This window comes from Saccostrea echinata, unplaced genomic scaffold, assembly GCF_033153115.1.
Source record: "Saccostrea echinata isolate AGI-Se365-2 ecotype Australia unplaced genomic scaffold, CSIRO_AGI_Sech_v1 ptg000027l, whole genome shotgun sequence".
Lineage (NCBI taxonomy): Eukaryota > Metazoa > Mollusca > Bivalvia > Ostreida > Ostreidae > Saccostrea > Saccostrea echinata.
In genome coordinates, this window is record NW_026889776.1 from 7,657,501 (window position 1) to 7,678,096 (window position 20,596).

General features: G+C 31.9%; 1 protein-coding gene across 1 annotated transcript in view; it reads left to right on the forward strand.

The window, feature by feature from the left end:
• LOC133193482 (uncharacterized) overlaps positions 1–16,604 on the forward strand; it is a 31,270-nt gene extending 14,666 nt beyond the window's left edge. The window contains exons 3-5 of the mRNA XM_061329451.1: positions 9,525–10,378; positions 15,629–15,834; positions 15,932–16,604. Coding sequence (XP_061185435.1) covers positions 9,525–10,378; positions 15,629–15,834; positions 15,932–16,103 — 1,232 coding nt within the window. The 3' untranslated portion in view covers positions 16,104–16,604. The remainder of the gene's footprint in view (positions 1–9,524; positions 10,379–15,628; positions 15,835–15,931) is intronic.
• The last annotated feature ends 3,992 nt before the right edge of the window (positions 16,605–20,596 follow it).

The following is a 20,596-nucleotide window of genomic DNA, read 5'->3' on the forward strand; positions in this document are numbered from 1 at the left end:
CCTTACGCCAGCACATCTGACCCAGGGCTCATGCAATTCACTACCCTGGAAGAAGCACTCTTGCTCATCATAACTATACACATAGCTTCTTTGCTTTTTAACCAGAAGCAGAAAGGAATATTTTCAAAGAAATTTTGCTTTTCACTATATAATCAATAGAGCCCCCCCCCCTTTTCACCAGAGCCCTTAACCCTGGGGCCATGAAATTCACAATTTTGGAAGAAGCATCCTTGCATATCATACCAATGTACTTAGTTTGTTTAAATAATACCCAGGGGCAGAGAAGAAGATTTTCAAAGAAATGAATCACCTTCACTATAGGATCTATATAGCCCCGCCCTAGCACCAGAACCCCTATCTCTGGGGTCATGAATTTCACAATTTTGGAAGAGGCAGCCTTGCTTATCATAACAATGTACTTAGTTTGTTAAAATAATACACAGGAGCAGAGAAGAAGATTTTCAAAGAAATAATGCATTTTCACTATATAATAAATACAGCCCCACCCTAACGCCAGAACCCCTGACCCTGGGGCCATGAAATTCACAATTTTGGAAGAAGCGTCATTGCTTATCATAACTATGTATTTAGTTTGTTTAAATACACCCAGGAGTAGAGAAGAAGATTTTCAAAGAAATAATGCACTTTCACTATATGATCTATATAGATCCGCCCTGACCCTGGGCCATGAAATTCACAATTTTTGAAAAGGCATTCTTGCTCATCATAACTATGTACTTAGTTAGTTTATTTAATACCTAGGAGCAGAGAAGAAGATTTTCAAAGAAATAATGCATTATCACTATATAATCAATAGAGGCCCGCCCAAACACCAGAATCCCTGACCCTGGGGCCATGAAATTCACAATTTTGGAAAAGGCACTCTTGCTCATCATAACTATGTACTTAGTTAGTTTATTCAATACCCAGGAGCAGAGAAGATTTTCAAAGAAATAATGCATTTTCACAATATAATCAATAGAGCCCCACCCTAACACCAGAACCCCTGACCCTGGGGCTATGAAATTCACAATTTTGGATAAGGCACTTGTGCTCTTCATAACTATGTACTTAGTTTATTTAATACCAAGGAGCAGAGAAGAAGATTTTCAAAGAAATAATGCATTTTCACTATGTAATCAATAGAGACCCGCCCTAACACCAGAACCCCTGACCCTGGGGCCATGAATTTCACAATTTTAGGTAAGACACTCTTGCTCTTCATAACTATGTACTTAGTTAGTTTATTTGATTCCCAGGAGCAGAGAAGAAGATTTTCAAAGAAATAATGCACTTTCACTATATGATCTATATAGCCCCACCCTAGCACCAGAACCCCTGACCCTGGGGCCATGAATTTCACAATTTTGGTAGAGGGCTCAATGCTTATTACAATCATGCCAACAGTTTGACTGGTTGATGTCCAGGAGTAAAGAAGAAGATTTTTAAAGATTGCATTAATTTTGGTGGTGACTCCGGTGACCTAAAAATATGTAAGCATCCTTACTTAGCTTGGTACCAGAAGGTGTAGATTCAATTTTGTTAAAGTCATACATCCCCCCCCCCTTCCCTTTTAGGGGTAGGTCGGGACCGCTTATGCATTATTTAAGATTTTCAATACCAAACTGATTTTTGCTTTTTCCTAGCCACAGTGCACAGGTGAGCAATGTGGCCCCTGGGCCTCTTATTTAATAAATTCTGGAAGAAATTGCCCTGTTATATGAAAGACCAAAAATTGTTTGATCCACCCCATTCATTTGTAATATTTATATGTCTTTGTGACAGAGATCTTAATTTTCTTTTGGAAAAAACATTTTCAAAACATCTCTGTAACTAAGTGATTATGGCTTTGTTTTATCAACAGGTAGAATGTGTATTAGTAAATTTAAAAAGATTAGAATTTCAGGCATCAGACGAAAATCACAGAAAAATTCTACTGATATCATTTATTTTGCATATCTTCACAACATATGTACTTGTTATATATTTTAATTTCCAAGTTAAGCAGCTGAAAACTGTCATACCGCACAATATCTGCATAAGAAGCAGACTGGGAAAAATAGGTCGAAAATACAATACAGTCAAAAACAGGATATGAGACGATATATCAAAGATATAAATTTATGTCTCTGATTATATGATATATTTTACAATTCACATTATATATCGGTCACTGTTAAATACTGGCATATTACAATTTTTGAACTCAAAAAGGGATGTAGAGTATATCATACCCCCCCCCCCCCCATTTTTTGGTTACTTATAACATCATAATTGCAAACAATGTCTATTGCAAATATTATGATTATTATATTAATAAATTTTTAGCTAGACTTTGTATAAAACAAACATATATTGTCAGGTACATGTATGAATATAGTGATAAATAAATCTGAGAAAAAATTCCAGGAATTTGGGTATTTTATTTATTAGTTATTAATTATTAATTCACTAAAACTTCAGTGTCTATTGTACCAATGAAATAGAAGTAAACCCAGCAGACAGAATTTCAGTCATAATTCTTCCACTGGTAACCACTAAAATACACTGTTACGCAATAAAAATCAATTTTATGCCATATTAAAAATTATATGCCAAATTAAAAATAATTATTACACTGTATGTAGACATTATAAGTGTTTCCATAATTATTATTTTGCTTTTAATTAAAGAACTCGTATTAGTAGGCTGAATTTAAACTCAAACTTCAAGTCTCTTGAAAAGCTTAGTGGCATGTCAAAAGAAATAGCTGAAAAGACACTACATACCTATTAAATTGGTGCAATATATGGTCAAAAAGTGGAAAGTTGTCAATGTGACAGCAGACAGGGTTTTCTTCAATGTGAACAGAACTGTTACAGTAATTTCTCACATGAATTTTAAAAATTTTCTTTTTTAAGAAACTGTAGGAGGTGACACTCCAACAATATCAATGTGTAACCCTATGAACATATTTTGCATAAAAATGAATAAGTTCAACATTGTCAACTAGTATTTTCTTCATAAATGAGCAAATTTTTTTTTTATATAAAAATCAGGTACCATGCACATATCCATGGAAACCCATTTAGGACCTATAGAAAAATATTTTTGAATTCGATAAATGTGTCAAGTTTGTTGTAACAAATTAAATTTGATTTATCAATTTCTTTGAATTCGTTAAAACAAATTTAATCTGTCATAACAAATTTGTTGAATTCGTTCAAAAGAATTCAAAATTTGTTATAATGAATAAAACTCATTTTAACGAATTCTAAAATTTGTTATAATGAATTATATTTGTTAAAACGAATTCTTAAATTTGTTATAACAAATTGAATTTGTTAAAAGGAATATTACTATTCCTTATATTGAATTCATATGTATTTTTCTGTAGATCCTATTTGTCAAATTAGATTAAACAAATTTCATTCGTTATAACAAATTTTAGAATTAATTTTGTTTAAACAAATTAAATTCGTAATAACAAATTTTAAAATTTGTTTAAATGAATTTAATCTGTTATAACAAACTTTTGAATTTGTTGCCATTTTTGAGGAATTTGGAAAAAAATATTGGCTTTTTGATGAAATTGGGAAAAATTAAAAATGTTGCTTAAATCATGTATTCAGGTGTAATTCGTTTAACATTTCAGCATGAACTCTAATTTGGGCAACCAAACAGACAATTATAAATATGATCCAACTAATTCATACAAGATCAATAATGAATAACACTAATAAAATTGATCTTAGGGTAGTACATGTATGTATGAGATTCCAATTTAGGTCATTACAGAATCTGTTTCTGGAGATTATAAATCTCCTTCATTTAAAAAATTATACTATAAGTACATATGGGTCATATATCAATGTGGACCAAAAGTGTATATTCAAGAATTGTTAATATTTAAGGTTCTTGTATTATTCAGATATCAATTTTTGTATCAAATGCAGTATATGTGATCTTTTCTAATTTGAGATCATCGCTACCAAAACACCACTGCTGACTGCACAGTTTGACCACGTGACCAAGAAAGTTTATTTTAAACTTTTACAGCTGCCCGAGTTTTTAACTTCTTTTTTTCTCTCTTTTTATGCGCCCGGATCGATAGATCGGGGGCGCATATTGTTTTTGTCCTGTCTGTCTGTCTGTTTGTCTGTCTGTTGTCAACTTTAACCTTCGCCATAACTTTTGAACCATAGGAGATAGAGACTTCATGTTTGGTATGCGTACTCCACTAATTAAGTTCTTTCAAATGACACCAAGGTCAATGACCTTGTGACCTTGACTGTGACCTATACGCTAAAAATATCTTTTTCGAACTTTGTTGCCGCCGGGTGCATAGTGTTTCACAAACACATCTTGTTTTCTTTCTTTTTTCAAACTTTTACAGCTGCCCAAGGACGAAACACGTGCAAGGACACAAAGTAGAAATGGAAATTATGCAAAACGTTTTTCCAGTTTTCAATCAATGAAAGTTCGAGACATTGTAAAAGGAAGTAATCTAAGTCATGCTAATACATGTTGACCTGTCACCAATTCATAAATCATAAATCCTTTGCAAAACGCCTCTTTTTTTGTATAAAATATGGCAGAATTTTTTTAACTCTATTGTATGTTTAGAATGAATGAAGAAAGAAACATTAAACCTGATTAAAAGTTGGCAATGTTTTTGCAGTGTTTTTAAACGTGTTATGACTGTAGCTTTGCTAAATGAGTTAAATAGATGAAAATTACAGACAATCTGACAATTTTACTTTGTGTTTTTCCAAGATAATTAGATATAAAAGCATTGTTCACCAATTGGGAAAAAATACTGCCAAATTGGGAAAAACTGAACTCATTTTCAATTGGGAATGGGGCCGAATTTCGGCCCCTGAGAAGGTATTATTAGTTACATAGTTTTGTAGTGACAGGGTACGGGATGATACCTGGTTAGTAAATTTCATACCTGGCGAGGCGAAGCCGAGCCAGGTATGAAATTTACTAACCAGGTATCATCCCATACCCTGTCACTACAAAACTATTTAACGAATTTACCCCACCGATGAAATGTTTATGGTCTGTGGTTTGTAAAATTGTTTTTCTCCGCTATATGTTTCATCAATCATACAATGCCTATTATGACGTCACGTTGTGTTACGTAATGTTGTTTTGCGAGTGTTTCATAACGTACTGACAGTTTCGAAGACTTTTAGTAAAGTGAGAAAAAGGTTCCATCTCGTTACTTAAGTTGATTAACTTTTTACTTATCAACAGACACCCGCAAACCTCGTGAACTCGAGTTGTTTGAAGTGTTACAAAAGAACGATAACTCCGCATCAAGCATGTATTGATTTTCAAGCAACTAGGTATAAGTAATACACCCCCTTCACGTGACAGACTTCAACCAATCGGAAGCAAGGATTTCATCGAAAAATCATCAGAGGTGGGGTAATGATAAATCCCTGCGAATTCAAAAATATCTTTGGATAGGTCCTAAATATGCTTCCTTACATATATGCACATATTTGATATGTGTACAAATGATCTGCAAAATAAAATTTTCTTATATAGGAGGAGTTATCGATCTGAATAAATGAGGTATCTTATATGCAATATTTTGCATAAAAATGTCTAAGCTTAAAAGCTGGTATTTTTAGCTCTACTGGTTAGACACCAGAAGAGCTTATGCGATAGTAAAGTGTCCGTCGTCCGTCTGTCTAGCTGTCTGTCTGTAAACAATTTTTCAAAACAATACTCCTCCTACAGTTTTGGTCTGATTTCATTACAACTAAGGTACATATCTTAGTGCATTGGTTTTTGATTTTAATGAACGGTGTTGCCATGGTTACTAAAAATAGAAATTTCTATGAAATTCCTTTAAAACGCTACTCCTCCTACAGTTTTGGTTTGATTTCAATATAACTTGGCAGTAGACTACACTAAGATACATAACTTAGTGCATCAGTGTTTGATTTTGGTGGCCATGTTGCTATTGTTACTAAAAGTACAAATTTCTGTGAAATGCATTCAAAATGTTACTCCTTCTATAGTTTTGCTTTAATTTCAATGTAACTTGGCATGCAAATAGACTACACTGAGATACATAATTGTCTTTATCAGTGTTTTTTTTATTTTGATGAATGATGTTGCCATGGTTACTAAAATCAAAATTTCTGAAAAAAATCTTTTAAGAAGTTACTCTTCCTAGTTTTAGTCTGATTGCAATAAATGTTGCTACAAAAAGAGACTAAACCAAGAATCATTACTCTGTTTATTGCAAAGTTTCAAGTCCAAGTGCTACTTTACTTTTCCTCTGTTATAAGTACAAACCAGTAGAGCTACCATCTCATAAGAGACGTCTGGTTCTCATAGATTATTAAAAATCCAAATCCAAAAGTTATGCACATCTCTGATATATGTACAATTGATCTGCAAAATAAATAAATATTCTTATCTTGAAAACTGTAGGAGGAGTTATCTGGACAAATGATGTACCATTTTGGCAGCCCCAGCCTGCCAATTTCACCATTTCAATAACCAGATTTTTTTTCTTACGGAAAACCTGGTTAATAAATTATTTGAATATAGTTTTTATGTTCTTCATTTTTTCATTTACAACATAAAGACTTATTTCAGTTATATATAGAATTATTGCACGACTAAAGAGGAATTAAGAATCAAGTATTACACTGTTGACACCAAAATGCTGTAAGGCTTTAGATTACACCTCTGCAAGAAAAAGGTTAATAGGCAGGTCTGGTATATACATGTATAAAAATTTGGTTGAAATTGGCTCAGTGGTCGTGAGGTTGAAGTAAAAGAAAAAGAAAAGTTCACAGCTGCAGACAGAGGGATTAACAGTCACAAGAACACGAGAGAGAGAGAGAGAGAGACAGCTGCAAAACTATTTTGAATAGAAACATTCACTTTTAAAGTCTTTGGCTCTGCTGACCTGAAAACAAACAATAAATTAAGACTTAAAATGATGTTTCTATTCCAGAAAAATAGTGAAAAATATATATTTAACTCTAGCTTATATATATAATTATCTAAGTCTATTTGCATGCAATTGCTAATTTAAGAAGACGGAAGATTTTAAATTTTTATTTCAAAGAAGTTCATCAAATGGTATATAATTATTGTAATGGAAATAAGTAAGTTAATATTAACTATTTTATGGGTGAATTCAAAAATAATGACCACCAAACTGAATTTTTTTGGCAAAATTCAACTACTAATAACATATTTTTCACTTATATCATCATATTGCAAATGCATTCTAGTTTAAAATCCTGAAGTGGCAATAGAATAGACAATTGGATTAAAAAGTTTCAGAATTTTTATTAGTAAAATTTCTTTTGAAAAAAGAAAATATCATTACTCCTTAAAAGACTTTCTAAAATACATAATCACAAGAAATTATAGTTTTTTATGCTTCAAAATGGTAAAAGGGGTATAAATGATTAAATCTAGACCTTAAATGGGTATCTTCTCTTGTACATGTGACAAAAAATTGGCTTTTTGATTGTAATTTTACATTATTTTTTTCAATTCTGGTTTGAAAAGTTTTAATATGAAAAAAATATGAAGCAATAAAATTCCCCAAAATTCACTTTTTTGTCCGTTCAAGTCAATTCTTTAAATCTGAGCCAAAAAAGAATTGTTATATACGAGTTCTCTTACAAAAAATACTAGATTTTGAAGTGACCCTATGTTACATTATTGTGTTGCACTCCTGACATCTGATATGTATTTTATTTAACATTGTTTTAAAAATTATAACACACAATAATCTATTCTTACTTTGTAAATCAATTTGTCGTGTTGATATTTTTCATCGTTTACAGCAGATTTTTCATATTTTGAAGACCTTAAAACATGATTATTTGCAAAGTGTAATATATATAGAATGTATTTAAAATATATATGTGATATGATGAAAACTATTCCCTGAATTGACTGTAGCATTTCTGTAATTTGTTGATAGACATAGTGTTTTGAACATCAAATAGTATCAAGCATTTTATTTCAACTTATTTTTTAGAAAAGATAGTTAAAAAGCATCGGTAATTATGAAGCAGTTTTGTTGCACTCCTGACTGCAGTAAAGTTTAAAATTAAAACCATAGAACACAAAAATTCATAAAGTGTTGGCAACATCAAGTGGTAATGAAATTGTGCAATACTTATAGTCCAATACTTCTTAATTAAAACAGATGAAAGTATTCAAAATTCGCATTTTATCTTGAATTATACCCTATTTTATGCCAAAAAACTAGCTTAAATGTATATTTAGAAGATAAAATATATTTTAAAGCATATTTTTCTTTAGAAGATGAACACAGTAACCCACCAGAAAAATTCTACTCATCATTTTTTCTTTATTTTTATTCTTATTGGATGATTTATAATTCTAACATACTTGTTGCACTCCTGACCAAAAGCATTGGGGCCTTTAAAGTAGAATTGTGAAGTGAAAATTACATAAGAACTTGTTCTGTTGTTTCAGTGAAGTTGAGGAGGAATTACTTGAATTTTATGACAATGTTTTAGTGTGTTTATTTTTAACGTTCATTAAAAAAATCACAAAAAAGATAAAAACACATCTGAATTGAGAAAATTGAAAAAGGAAGGATTTTGATAATAAAACTGTCAATAATATAGCATTAAATTATACAAAAAGATCATTATTAATTAATGAATACTTCTAAGCATGAATAGAAGTGTTTTCGTCACAGAACTTGAATCTTTAAAAAAAAATGTGTTGCACTCCTGACCATAGAAATATGGATCTGAAGCACAGACAGATCCTGTAATTGATTAATTTATTTGGTAAAAATGTTCTTTGTGTCTTTATTTTCCAAAATAAAAATCAGAAAATCATATAATGATAAAAGTTTTTTCATGCTTGGAAGCAAAACATCAAATGTTGCACTCCTGACATTTTTGGGTATGCACATATACTTTACTCTCTTTAATGCTGCTTGTGATTTATACAACATTTTTAAGTTTTAAAATGTATATCAGTTATTATTTTACACTTCCAAAATTCTTTTTGTCTTAATTTTCGATCAGAATTTTACAATTGATGTTTTTTTGGCAACACTACATTTTTTCTGTTGCACTCCTGACACGGTATAACATTTTTTTAAACATCAGCCATGACCACAACTTGATTAAACAAAAGTTTCAACAGTCCACATTTAAAGCTCAATACTTTGAATATTATCAGGAAAGTCTTTATTTTCAACATGAAGCATTATTTTTTATTTCACAGATCTCCAAAAAATATTGAAATTTCAAAATGTCACAAAAAGGTGTTGCACTCCTGACAATTTTAACATCATTTTTGGGCATAACTTTTTTGTTAATTGAGATATCAACGAGATATTTGGCAGGTATTTAGACACTATCTAAAGACATATGCTGAGACATAGAAATCTATTTTCATTGCCTGTATTTTTAGTGTGGGTTGATAAATATGCGTTTGGTCATTTTTTTTTTTTGAATTCACCCTTATATGAAGTAATCTGCTGTGTATTTTGTGTATTGTCACAGGGGGTGGGGATCAGGATGTTGTTGAGATGGTGGACCCAGAAATGAGGATTGCTATAGAAAAGGATTTAATCTACGAGGAGCTGCTCTACAGAGCCAGTCATAACATTGATAACAACTCACACACAAATAAAGATGTTCTCCACCATAAAAGTGAAGGTAATCCAATGATAAAGAAAGAAAGGGAAGAACTGTTAAAAATGATGGATTCTAATCCACAAAATGGCCAGTTTGATATACATGATACAGTGCCTGGGGATTCTAAGTCTGTACTAAAAACTAGTGATGGATATCCTGAACATAAAACCTCAACAGTCATTTACAGAGGAGCAACTGAAACAGTTATTTACAGACAGAGAGGAGCAACTGAAAAAAATGGAATACCCAAAGATTACAGAGACAAAAAATTGATGGATGAAATAAAATCTGTGTTAAAAGAAAATAGAATGCAGAGATCCAGGTTAAAATCAAACATAATAAAGAATGAGGATAGTAACTCTCACATCATAAATAAAAACCAAAAAGATCTGCTAAACAATCTTTATAATAGGACACCATTCTTTGGTTCAAATTCAAATCCAATAAAAAAAAATGTTTCTGACTTATTAAAAAAGATGCAAGAGATAGACAGGAATGATCAAAGAATAGAGGACCAGATTGTGCCCTCAGTGGATCTATCTGATGAAGAGCAGAGGGAGGGACCACAGACAAGTAGGCCACCAAGGGAGGGACCACAGATAATTAGGCCACCAAGAGTCCGACGACAGATAGACATCAATGCCTTAGCTGATGCTCATTTTGAAACCAAAAACCTCTCTTCCTCAGGAGGATCTAGAAATCATTCAGATAGCATCCAGGTAAAGTCTCATAATCTATATCATATTGTATTCATTTATACAATTTTAGTCTGCATTGAGTATAACTTTGAAAATTGAGTCAAGTGCTAAAGTTATCTCCCTTTAACCTTCAAGTAGCTTATTTTTATGCAAATTTTCAGTCACCATCATTGAGAAAAGGCTTGTATACTATACACAACGGCTTGGCCAAGATCATGTGCCCATTTCCACCTGAATTATGTTATATAGATATAACTCTTTACAGTTACATCTAATCTAAATGTCTTTTGTTGTATTGCAAAGATCAGAATGAGAGCTTTCCATTGATATATAATATCATATATATAGTATCTGCATCTTTGAAAAATCAACAGAATAAAGTCAAAGATTCATAATTTTTGAAGCGTTATGCTGTTGCACTTGATTTTTTACATTATAAAAATGGTTATTTAAAATTATTTTGAATGAAACATTCCAAAATAGATATACATTATTACAGAGAAATCATTCTGGTTAAGTTTATTTTTTACAGAAAAGAAAAAGGATAAAAATTGTGGAAATTATGAATAAATTTGTACAGATATACCTTTGTTATATAATTTAAGATTCATCAACGTTTGAATAAATGCGTAATTTCTAGGAAAATATGAGCAAATATGATGTGTTTAAAACTTTTTATTTTACTTAAGAAGAAAAGCACTATGAGAAAAATATAGTGGTTATATGGTAAAATGTGTGTACATTTTGTATTTTTTTTCCATACTGGTCTAATATTTTGTATAGTCCGTAGCCCCATATTTCATTATAGTCTGTGTTCAACAAAAGAATGTATAATTCATCATGTTCTTGTTTAATATTTTCACAGTTACCAGTGAAGTAAAAAAACAGTAATGAATAGCTTTTGGGCTAACACCAAAAGAAGTTATAGAAGAATGATTGGTGTCCGTAGCCCTGTATAGTCCGTAGCCCCAATATAATAACGTCCAGAAAAAGTCATATACATTATTGATACAATAACTACAATACAATAATATGTTTATTCGAACAAATGCAATGTTTTTAAATACAAATACCACTATAATTAAAGATAAAGTGTCTGAAAATTAACATTTTTCAAATAAAGGCTTGCTTCTGTAGTCTGTCCTGCTGTGTTTGTGGTCACAACATATTTCTAAATATACATGATAAAGTTTTCCTTCTTTTGATACATACTATCAATCTATTTCGAATAATTAGCATTGGAATATTTTAAAAGAATATTTGGCCACTCAAATCCTACTTACAAAAGGGCTTCAGACTCTACAAATAAATTAAGCAAAGTTACAGACCATACAACTGTACTTCTGTATTAGCAAGATATTTTTCCTGCCTGTATCTACTGCAAAATGGGCTTCAATGGTTTAGTAGTTCTCATCAACCAGTCTTAACATCCCATGGATGTGGGATTTGATCCCAAAACATAAGGATCAACTCCTTACTTTTCAATTAAGTACAAAGTGAGACCTTCACTCTTATAATTGCACCACCCAATCTACTTGTCACTGAATTGTAAAATTTAAAATAAAAAAAATCTTTATGGATAAATATTGTATTATTAATTTTTTTTACTTCAAATGGTCAATCATGTTTTGTAATTTTTTTTATTGAATATGATCATGATCATAAATTATATACTGATACACCTTTTGAATGACCAACTTGAGCTGTTTGTATTACATTAAAATAAAATCAAAAAAAAAAAAAAATATAAAGCAATATAATCTGTAACACCCCCCCCCCACCCCCCGAAAAAAAAAATCATGCCTTGATTTAATTACACCTTCTGTTGCTTTTATTCATCATAGTTTGAACACCAATAATGCTTTAATTAGTTGAACTGGAATTTCATTTGGCATTGAAAGTACACAGTACATTAGACAATTAATCTTTAAACATGATACATGTATTATAAATACTCAAACTAAGTGGTGTGAACTGTTATAGAAAACCAAATAAATATAAAAAAAAAATGCCCAAAATTTAATTTTCTTTAAGATGATTGTCCACAATAGAGATGTTTAATGGTATAGTCTGTAGCCCCAGTGCTCACATGAAATTCATCCTTCCAAGATGCTAAATTAAAGATCATTCTTGGTCTTTAGATGGTCATAGACTAAATTTTGTTATCAAAACACTAATTATACATGTAATTCTGACATGTACTACATGTATTCTGTTCTGAAAATTCATATTTTACCCGTATTGGGAATTTATAGGAAGTTTTTGTTTTATTTTGTTAAATTTACAGGATTTTTGCATAAATTGATTTAATATCTAAATGAAAGGATCTATTAAACACATGTGAACTCCAAGATGATAATTTTAACAATTATTTTCTGATTCAAGCAACTATTTTTCTATGGTCTAATCATTAAATGAAAAATACTCTCTGTATAGTCCGTAGCCCTAGGTCTCAAAATAGTCAATCAAAAAATATCTGACACAGTTTTTCTCTGAGTATTACCAAATAAGTTTGAAATTTTCATCCCCAAATACAGTTTCTTTAGAAAAAATGAAAGTACTTCAAAGTATTTTTTCTTCAAATGTCCAAATATTAAGAGTAGAAAAACTCTCCAAGATTAACAAATTTACCCATGTCCTTTATATGCTGTAACAATTTAAAGGAAATGAGTTATGTGATTATTTTTGCTCAGACAATATTTTGTGAAGAGTTTTTATTTGAATTATACTTTTTTTGTTCAGTTGAATATGATAAAGATACATGTTATGCCTGATTATGTATAGTCGGTAGCCCACTTGGGCCTCTCTTATAGTAAGAGTGAAATCTTTTTAACCGCTTGACAGAAATGGACAGAAATTTCAGAAAATCTGCCAAAAGGATGTAGTGTCACATAGAACATACTTGTAATAAATTTCATTGGACTTCATTTTTTTGTTAATCTGCAACCAACATGGGCACCTGATCTTGGCCAAGCCGACAAGCTTTCACATACTTATTTAGGAAAGTGAATTCTCCAGTTTCATGAACCTCATGCACTGGAGATTCTTTTCTAAAAATTTAGGGGTAGGGTGGGGACCCCAACAGGGGATCAAAATTATTTAACAGAATATATAGAAAAATCTTTTAAAAATTTTCTTACAAAAAGCAAAGCCATGATCAGTCATAATAGTACAGAAGCATCATCAGATAGTGTAGATTCAGGTTTGTTCAAATCAGGGGATCATAGGTTTATATATATATATATATAGGAATATATATTGGAAATATTCTTGTTTTCTCAAGAACAGCAAAGCCATATATATTAGTCATATTTTCACAGAAACATCCTCAAAAAGTGTAGATTCAAGTTTGTTCAAATCCTGACCCCTGGTGGTAGATGCAAATGAGCTAACAAACTACTATTACAAACCATGAACAAACCACATCAACAAACTACTAACAAACCACATCAACAAACTACTAACAAATCACTCTTATAACTAACAATTAAACTACTAACTTAACCACTCTAACAAATTCTTCTAACAAACCACTCTAACAAACTACTAAGAAATCATCTCAACAAACTACTAACAAACCACTCTAACAAACTACTAACAAACCACTCTAACAAACTACTAACAAATCACTGGTAACAATTAATCATCAACAAAACACTAAATTTGAATTTTTTTTAAAAAATCCACAAGTCTTTAAAAACATCTAAATACAGTCACATTTTGAAATGTTCTGAACGCTACCCAGGTAATTCTAGTCTTTAAAACATCAAAACACAGTCACATTTTGAAATGTTCTGAATGCTAATTATTGTTTCAGAGTATTTTATATTCCAGGATTGAAAACAATATATAGTCAATGGAAGTGCAAGTGCAACAATTTCCAACATTAATTACTAAGTTAAATCCTTTAGTTTAGGAGATGTAATTCTCAAGTCAAGGGCCAATTATTGTATTCTCTAATCACATCTTTATAGAATTTTTCACAAAAAAGATGTTTTTCATGTAATTGTATTTTAGCTGACATTTAGATATTCCCTGCTTCATTTAATTGGCATGGAAAATGCTGCAATATCTTCTTTTTCCTGGCCTTATTGCAACTCTGTAAGATCTTTTCTTGTCTAATTTTCAAGTATTCATCACTTAATTATTCCAGTGCTAAAATTATCTAAGCTAGTACAGGGATTATAAGTCAGTCTGAAAATAAATAAAACCCAATAAAAACATATACATATCTGCATTCAATGAAGTTTACTGTAGCCCAGCCTTATTTGAGGTAAAAAAAAAAAAACTTAATGTCATGCAGTAAATATCTCTTCTGTCTCCAGATCCATGCTTTAATATATTATTGCTGCTTTCTCCAAACAGGGACCTAATATATACTAACAATTTGTATGTCCCTTCACCAATTCCTTTGTTTCTGACCTGCTGATGGTTTGAAAATCAGTGCAAATATGAAAACAAGTCTAACACTGGATGTAAAAAGATAAGCTGTTCTACTCTAGATAATTCAACTCTAAACATGTCTGTAAAATAATTTCCCATGTGGTTAGGCCAAAAAAATAATAGTCCTGTTTCCTGCTACCCGACCGACCCTATTTTTTTGCACCTGACCCAAAAGGTTTTTTTTAGTTTTGGAATAAAAAATCGGAAATTTCAGGAATTTCATTTTCAAAAATTGAAAAAAATATATATTCAAGTGGTATTGCATGAAATTGTATGTTTTAAATATGGACTTTCATAAAATACCACTTGAGTTGTGCATCAAAAGACATGAAATTTAATTTTAAAAGATAATATTGACCTATGACATGTTTAATTTGGTTTTGTATTAGTTCATATCCAAAAAATACCATTGGAAAAAAATAAAATTAAAAAAAATTAAAGTAATTTTCCTACCTACCTACCCTATTTTTTTTTTTTCAGGCTGGTAGCAGGAAACAAGACTTTTTTTTTTTTGGCCTTAGATGCAAATGCTATACTAAGAAAACACTGTTGTAAGATACCAAGTCTAATAAACTATAAAGAAATCACAATTAGCAGAAATGAAAGACTAACAAACCACTTTAATTAGTTATTTTTAGAAACAGTGCTTAGTTAATACTAGTGTTTCATTAAATGCTAGACTATCAAACTACTTTAACAAATCATGAAAGTATAGTTTGTTGGTAGTTTGTTGATGTTTTATTAGTAGTTTGTTTAAAAATATTTCCGTTTGGGCTGATATATATAGAACTGTATTCATTTAATTAAATCAGAGTTTTGTTATAATAGGTGATAACAAATGAGGACGTTGATGGGCTCAATAAGAAAGCTGGAGAGAGGCAAGCTGACCTGCTACGGTACTTGGGAATGACTCTCTTATCTGTGGCTGGATTCTCCTTTATATGTTACTGTTTTATCAAGGATCCTAAGCGCTGTATTGCATTGTTTGGTACCGGATGTCCTTGCTGTATTGTCTGTATGCCTTGCATTAAATGGTAGGCTAATCTCTTTGTTATCTGGCTGAACATTCTGTTAGAAAGCTTAAATTTCTAAAAGAAATACTGATCAAAGAAAATTGATAATTATTTGAAGGTATGAAAAGAGGATTCGGGCAAAAATTGATGTAAAGGCAATGATGACAGAGAACGTGAATCGTTACCTTCCGGGGTGCATCATCCATGATGACGGAACCATAGAAGCTTACGAAGCTACTCAAAAAGAGATTGACATTGCTGTTGAAATTATTGAAATAGTCAATGAATGATCTTTAATGACATATTGCAAGTTCAAAAATATACACATGAATTTCATACTATTACTATACTTCATACTATTAGGATGGTGCTCTGTTGGTTATATAGTGAAATGCATAAATTCTATAGAAATTTATTTCCATCTAGTTATCTCTTTTCTCAGTCCATTCTTGTCAATATCTGAGGCATAGGCAGTTAAAAGGTTACAAACTTTTGTGTCGATTAGATTTGTCTATTTTCCTTGGCAAGAGATATTTTGCATTTACATGGTTCTATGTGTCAAGAAGACAGGACTGAATCTTGCTTACCAAGTGATCAAGGAACAATGAGACACACCAATAATCCTTAGAATCTGGTATGGGAGATTTGCTCTATAGATTTGTCTTAGGCATTGCCTGAGGGATATATCTCAAAGTCTGTGGTGACTTCAACTTGGTAATCAAAATCAGTTTAGAGAATTGTGGTTGCTTTTGGTGTCTTACTGGTTGGAATAAAATTGTATCTATCTTGTTTGTCTTGGCTTGTTTATCCATCATGCTTAAAAACAAGAGGGCCTTGAATCACTCTTCTAATAAATTATACAATCGATCACTCCTACTTCAAGTCTTGAAAATCGAAAAGTAGGACATCTTGATCTACATTTTGGTTAAAACACTCTGAGAAAGCTTGATGAACCAAAGCCCTTTATTATCTTACATTTTCAGATATAGCCATGAAATTCCAAAGTAGATCATGGTGACCTATATTTGGTAAACACTCCGAGACCCAAAAATGCATCAACTGAAAAAGTTTGATGATTCTAAGCTTCTTATATTAAATATTTAAATATTGCATTGAAATTCCAGAAGTATGTCACTGTGACCTACTTTTTAGTTGACACATTCTGAGGACCCAAAGTGCATCAACTGACAAAGTTTGATAATTCTAAGAAAATAAGTATCTGAAATAAAATTCTAAGTGAACTGCTTTTCAGTTGACACACTCCAAGGACCCAAAAAACATCAACTGACAAAGTTTGACGATTCTTAGCCAAGTAGTATCTGATGTATTTAAATATTGCCATAAAATTCCAAAAGTAGGTCATGGTTACCTACTTTTCAGCTGACATATTTTGAGGACTCAGGATGCATCAACTAACAAAGTTTGATGATTCTAAGCCAATTAGTATCTAAAATATTTAAATATAGCCATAAAATTCCAAAAGTAGGTCACTGTGACATATTTTTCAGTTGACACACTTCAAGGACCTAAGATGCATCAACTGACAAAGTTTGATGATGCTAAGCCACATAGTATCTGAAATTTTTAAATACAGTCATAAAATTTCAAAAGTAGGTCAAAGTGACCTACTTTTCAGTTGACATATTCTGGGGACCCAAGATTGTTGCAACTAGTTGGTGCAACTATCAAAGTTTGTTGATGCTATGCCAATTAGTACCTAAAATATCTAAATAAAGCCATAAAATTCCAAAAGTAGGTCACTGTGACCTACTTTTTGGTTTAAATACTTTGAGGCCTTAGGAATCATCAATGGACAAGGTTTGATGATCATATGCTTCAAAGTGTCCAAAATATGCTTCTACATGTGAAACAATTTGAAAATGAATGCCTACAAAATTCAAAAAGTAGGTCACTGTGACCTACTTTATGAAAAACTTGTTTAAAGGCCCAGTGCATCAACTTACATGGTTTGATGATTCTAAACCTCTCAGTTTACGAAAAAATGGCCTTAAATAATTTGAAAATGAAAACCCGTAAAATTCACAAAGTAGGACACAGTGCCCTACTGTTTAGTTGACACACTTTAAGGCTCCATAATGCATAAACTGACAAGTTTTGATGATCTTAGGCTTCAAATGGTCAAGATATGCATCATTTTAAAATGAAACTGAAAATGAATGCATTCAAAATTCAAAAAGTAGGTCACCATGACCTAATTTTGAGTCAACATGATATGAGGTCCAATGATGCATCAACTGACAAGATTTAATGATGTTAGTTCTTATAGTAAGCAAAATATTAAAATTTAAACAAAATACAATTTTTTGCCAACTTTGAAGTGGCCGTCAGACCACACCCTTTGCCCAAGAGTGATGCCTTGAACAATTTTTAATCTACATCTTGAGAAGATTTTCTAACCAGTACATGTACTTTTGTTTTTATCATGTTTATTTTCCTAATTATCTCCCCTTGTTTAAGGGTCACATCCCTAGTTTTAGTATATGAGAGCCCTTGGGCCAAGGATACTTTGTGACAAATTTGACAAAAATTAACCAAAGGGTTCTTGAGATATGGCCCATATTCTAAAAAGTAAATAAATGCTGCACAAAAGGCCATAGCACAAGCTCTTTGAGCCTTTGCCTCAGAAGAGCTAAAATGTTCTATATTTTGGGAGTAATATGCTCTGGTGCAAAATGTTCAAGGAGTTTGTAAATGTCTTGTCACAAGTAATGCACATGTGAAAATAAATGAAAGACCAAGATTAAATTTTTTGAAAAGTAGCTCAATCTTCAAGGTTTAACACAACCAACATGGCCCTGCTACAATGAAGCGCATTGAAGTGGTAAAATTTTCTGTTTTAATGGAACGTTTTGAGCTTTCTTTAGAACGTTGATTGTCATGTAATGACATGCCCATTTCTTTAGAAAGGAAAAAACAGTGGTCAAATGGTTCATTTGAATAGTTACCTGTTCAACAGGTATTCCATAAATACAATAGCCAGTCAAATTGACAGTCGACAAAAACACCACTCCAATAAACATGATAAATTCATAATTAGGTAATGTGTGTTTTATAGAAGTAGAGATTGAATCTTTAACTCTCTCTCCTAACATCATAAAATCTCAAATTCAGTGTAACTCATGTTGCTAGTCACAGAGAGTGGGGTGTCTTAAAGCATTACGATGAATATTTCTTTCTTGTTTCTAAAGAAATGGGCGTGTCATTATGTCACAATTGACATTTGATAAGAAAGATCCAAACTTTCTGTTAAAACGAAAAACTTTACCACTTCAGTGTGTTTCATTGTGTAACGGGAGAGGAGAAAAATGCAGCGGATCAGACCGGTATTCGAACCTGGGCCCCCTGAATCTCCAGTCATGTGCTCTACCAACTGAGCTATCTGGCCACCGGCGATTGAATCCATCTGACCGCCACATTCCTCCCTCCTTAAAGGTCTTCGGCCCCCGAAGACACCAACCCAGGCTCTTCCCTGACAGGTCTTTCACCTGTCACTTCCAGGGCATGACACGGCACCAAATGTAACGGGAGAGGAGAAAAATGCAGCGGACCAGACCGGGATTCGAACCCGGGCCCCCTGAATCTCCAGTCAGGTGCTCTACCAACTGAGTTATCTGGCCACCGGCGATCGAACCCATCTGACCGCCACAATTGTATATTCTGGGGTTGATTTTTTTTTTCTGTATACATGCATTATGTAAAATTTGAATCTTTGATTTTTGCCCAACCCTATATAATCCCAGGATTTATAATTAAAAAAAAAGATTCCACACATTTGGGTATGTTTTGCTTCTTAATATGATTTAGTGTGGTCAATACAATGACCTTGTCAGCAAAAACAATCTATCATTAAGTCATATGCTGACTGACGTTTTTCATACTAATTGTTGGGCCATTATTTTACACACTGAATTGTGTACGGATTTTTCAAGAACTTAACAAGAACTTCTACATACTCCCTCATATATCTCCCTTCAGTAAAGTACACTGTAATTGGTTTGGGTAAACTGGTTCAGTGATCTTGGAGAGAATTTTTTAATATGAAATGTCACAAAAGAAAGACAAACATCTTTAATTTGCTCCAGTAATCTAAAATACCATTTCAAAAGATAGTAATACCTTGCTTGAAAGTATCATAAATGTAGAATTCTCAAAAAGGCATTTCATTACAGTGTTAAGGGGTTGCCATATTTATTCAACAACTATTTTTGACAGTAAGACCCCTCACACTGGAATAGGACAAACTGAAATTTCTAATAAAAAAAAACAACTCATAAGATACAACTTATTTAATTGTTGTAACACCAAACAATGGAGGGGGCTTATCACAGACTTGTTAACAATATGTAACACTGTGAATTGGACACAAAGAAGAGAATCATTATAAACAGAGGCAAACACAGAGTACAATCATATTTATCAATGTTATCACTCAAAATTTAGCAGACATGAATTCAGTAAAAATTATATGAATTATAAATATTAGTCTATTTTATTTTAAAACACCTTTAATATGAATAAATTAGTATGCATGGAATAATTTTAACAGGCCCATGAGCCACAACACCCCTGACAAATGACCCCTTGTGGTCCTGACCAAAAAAGCACCTTTTCATTGATTTAAATCCTCAATATGTAAACCTTAAAGTTTACAATGTATAGTTCTTAGGAGAGATTATAAAATGTTGTACCCCTCCTAGTGTGATTCCAAGCTTTGTTGTTCCATACCATTTAACCCATAAATCTTTATTTTGGCCTTACCTGC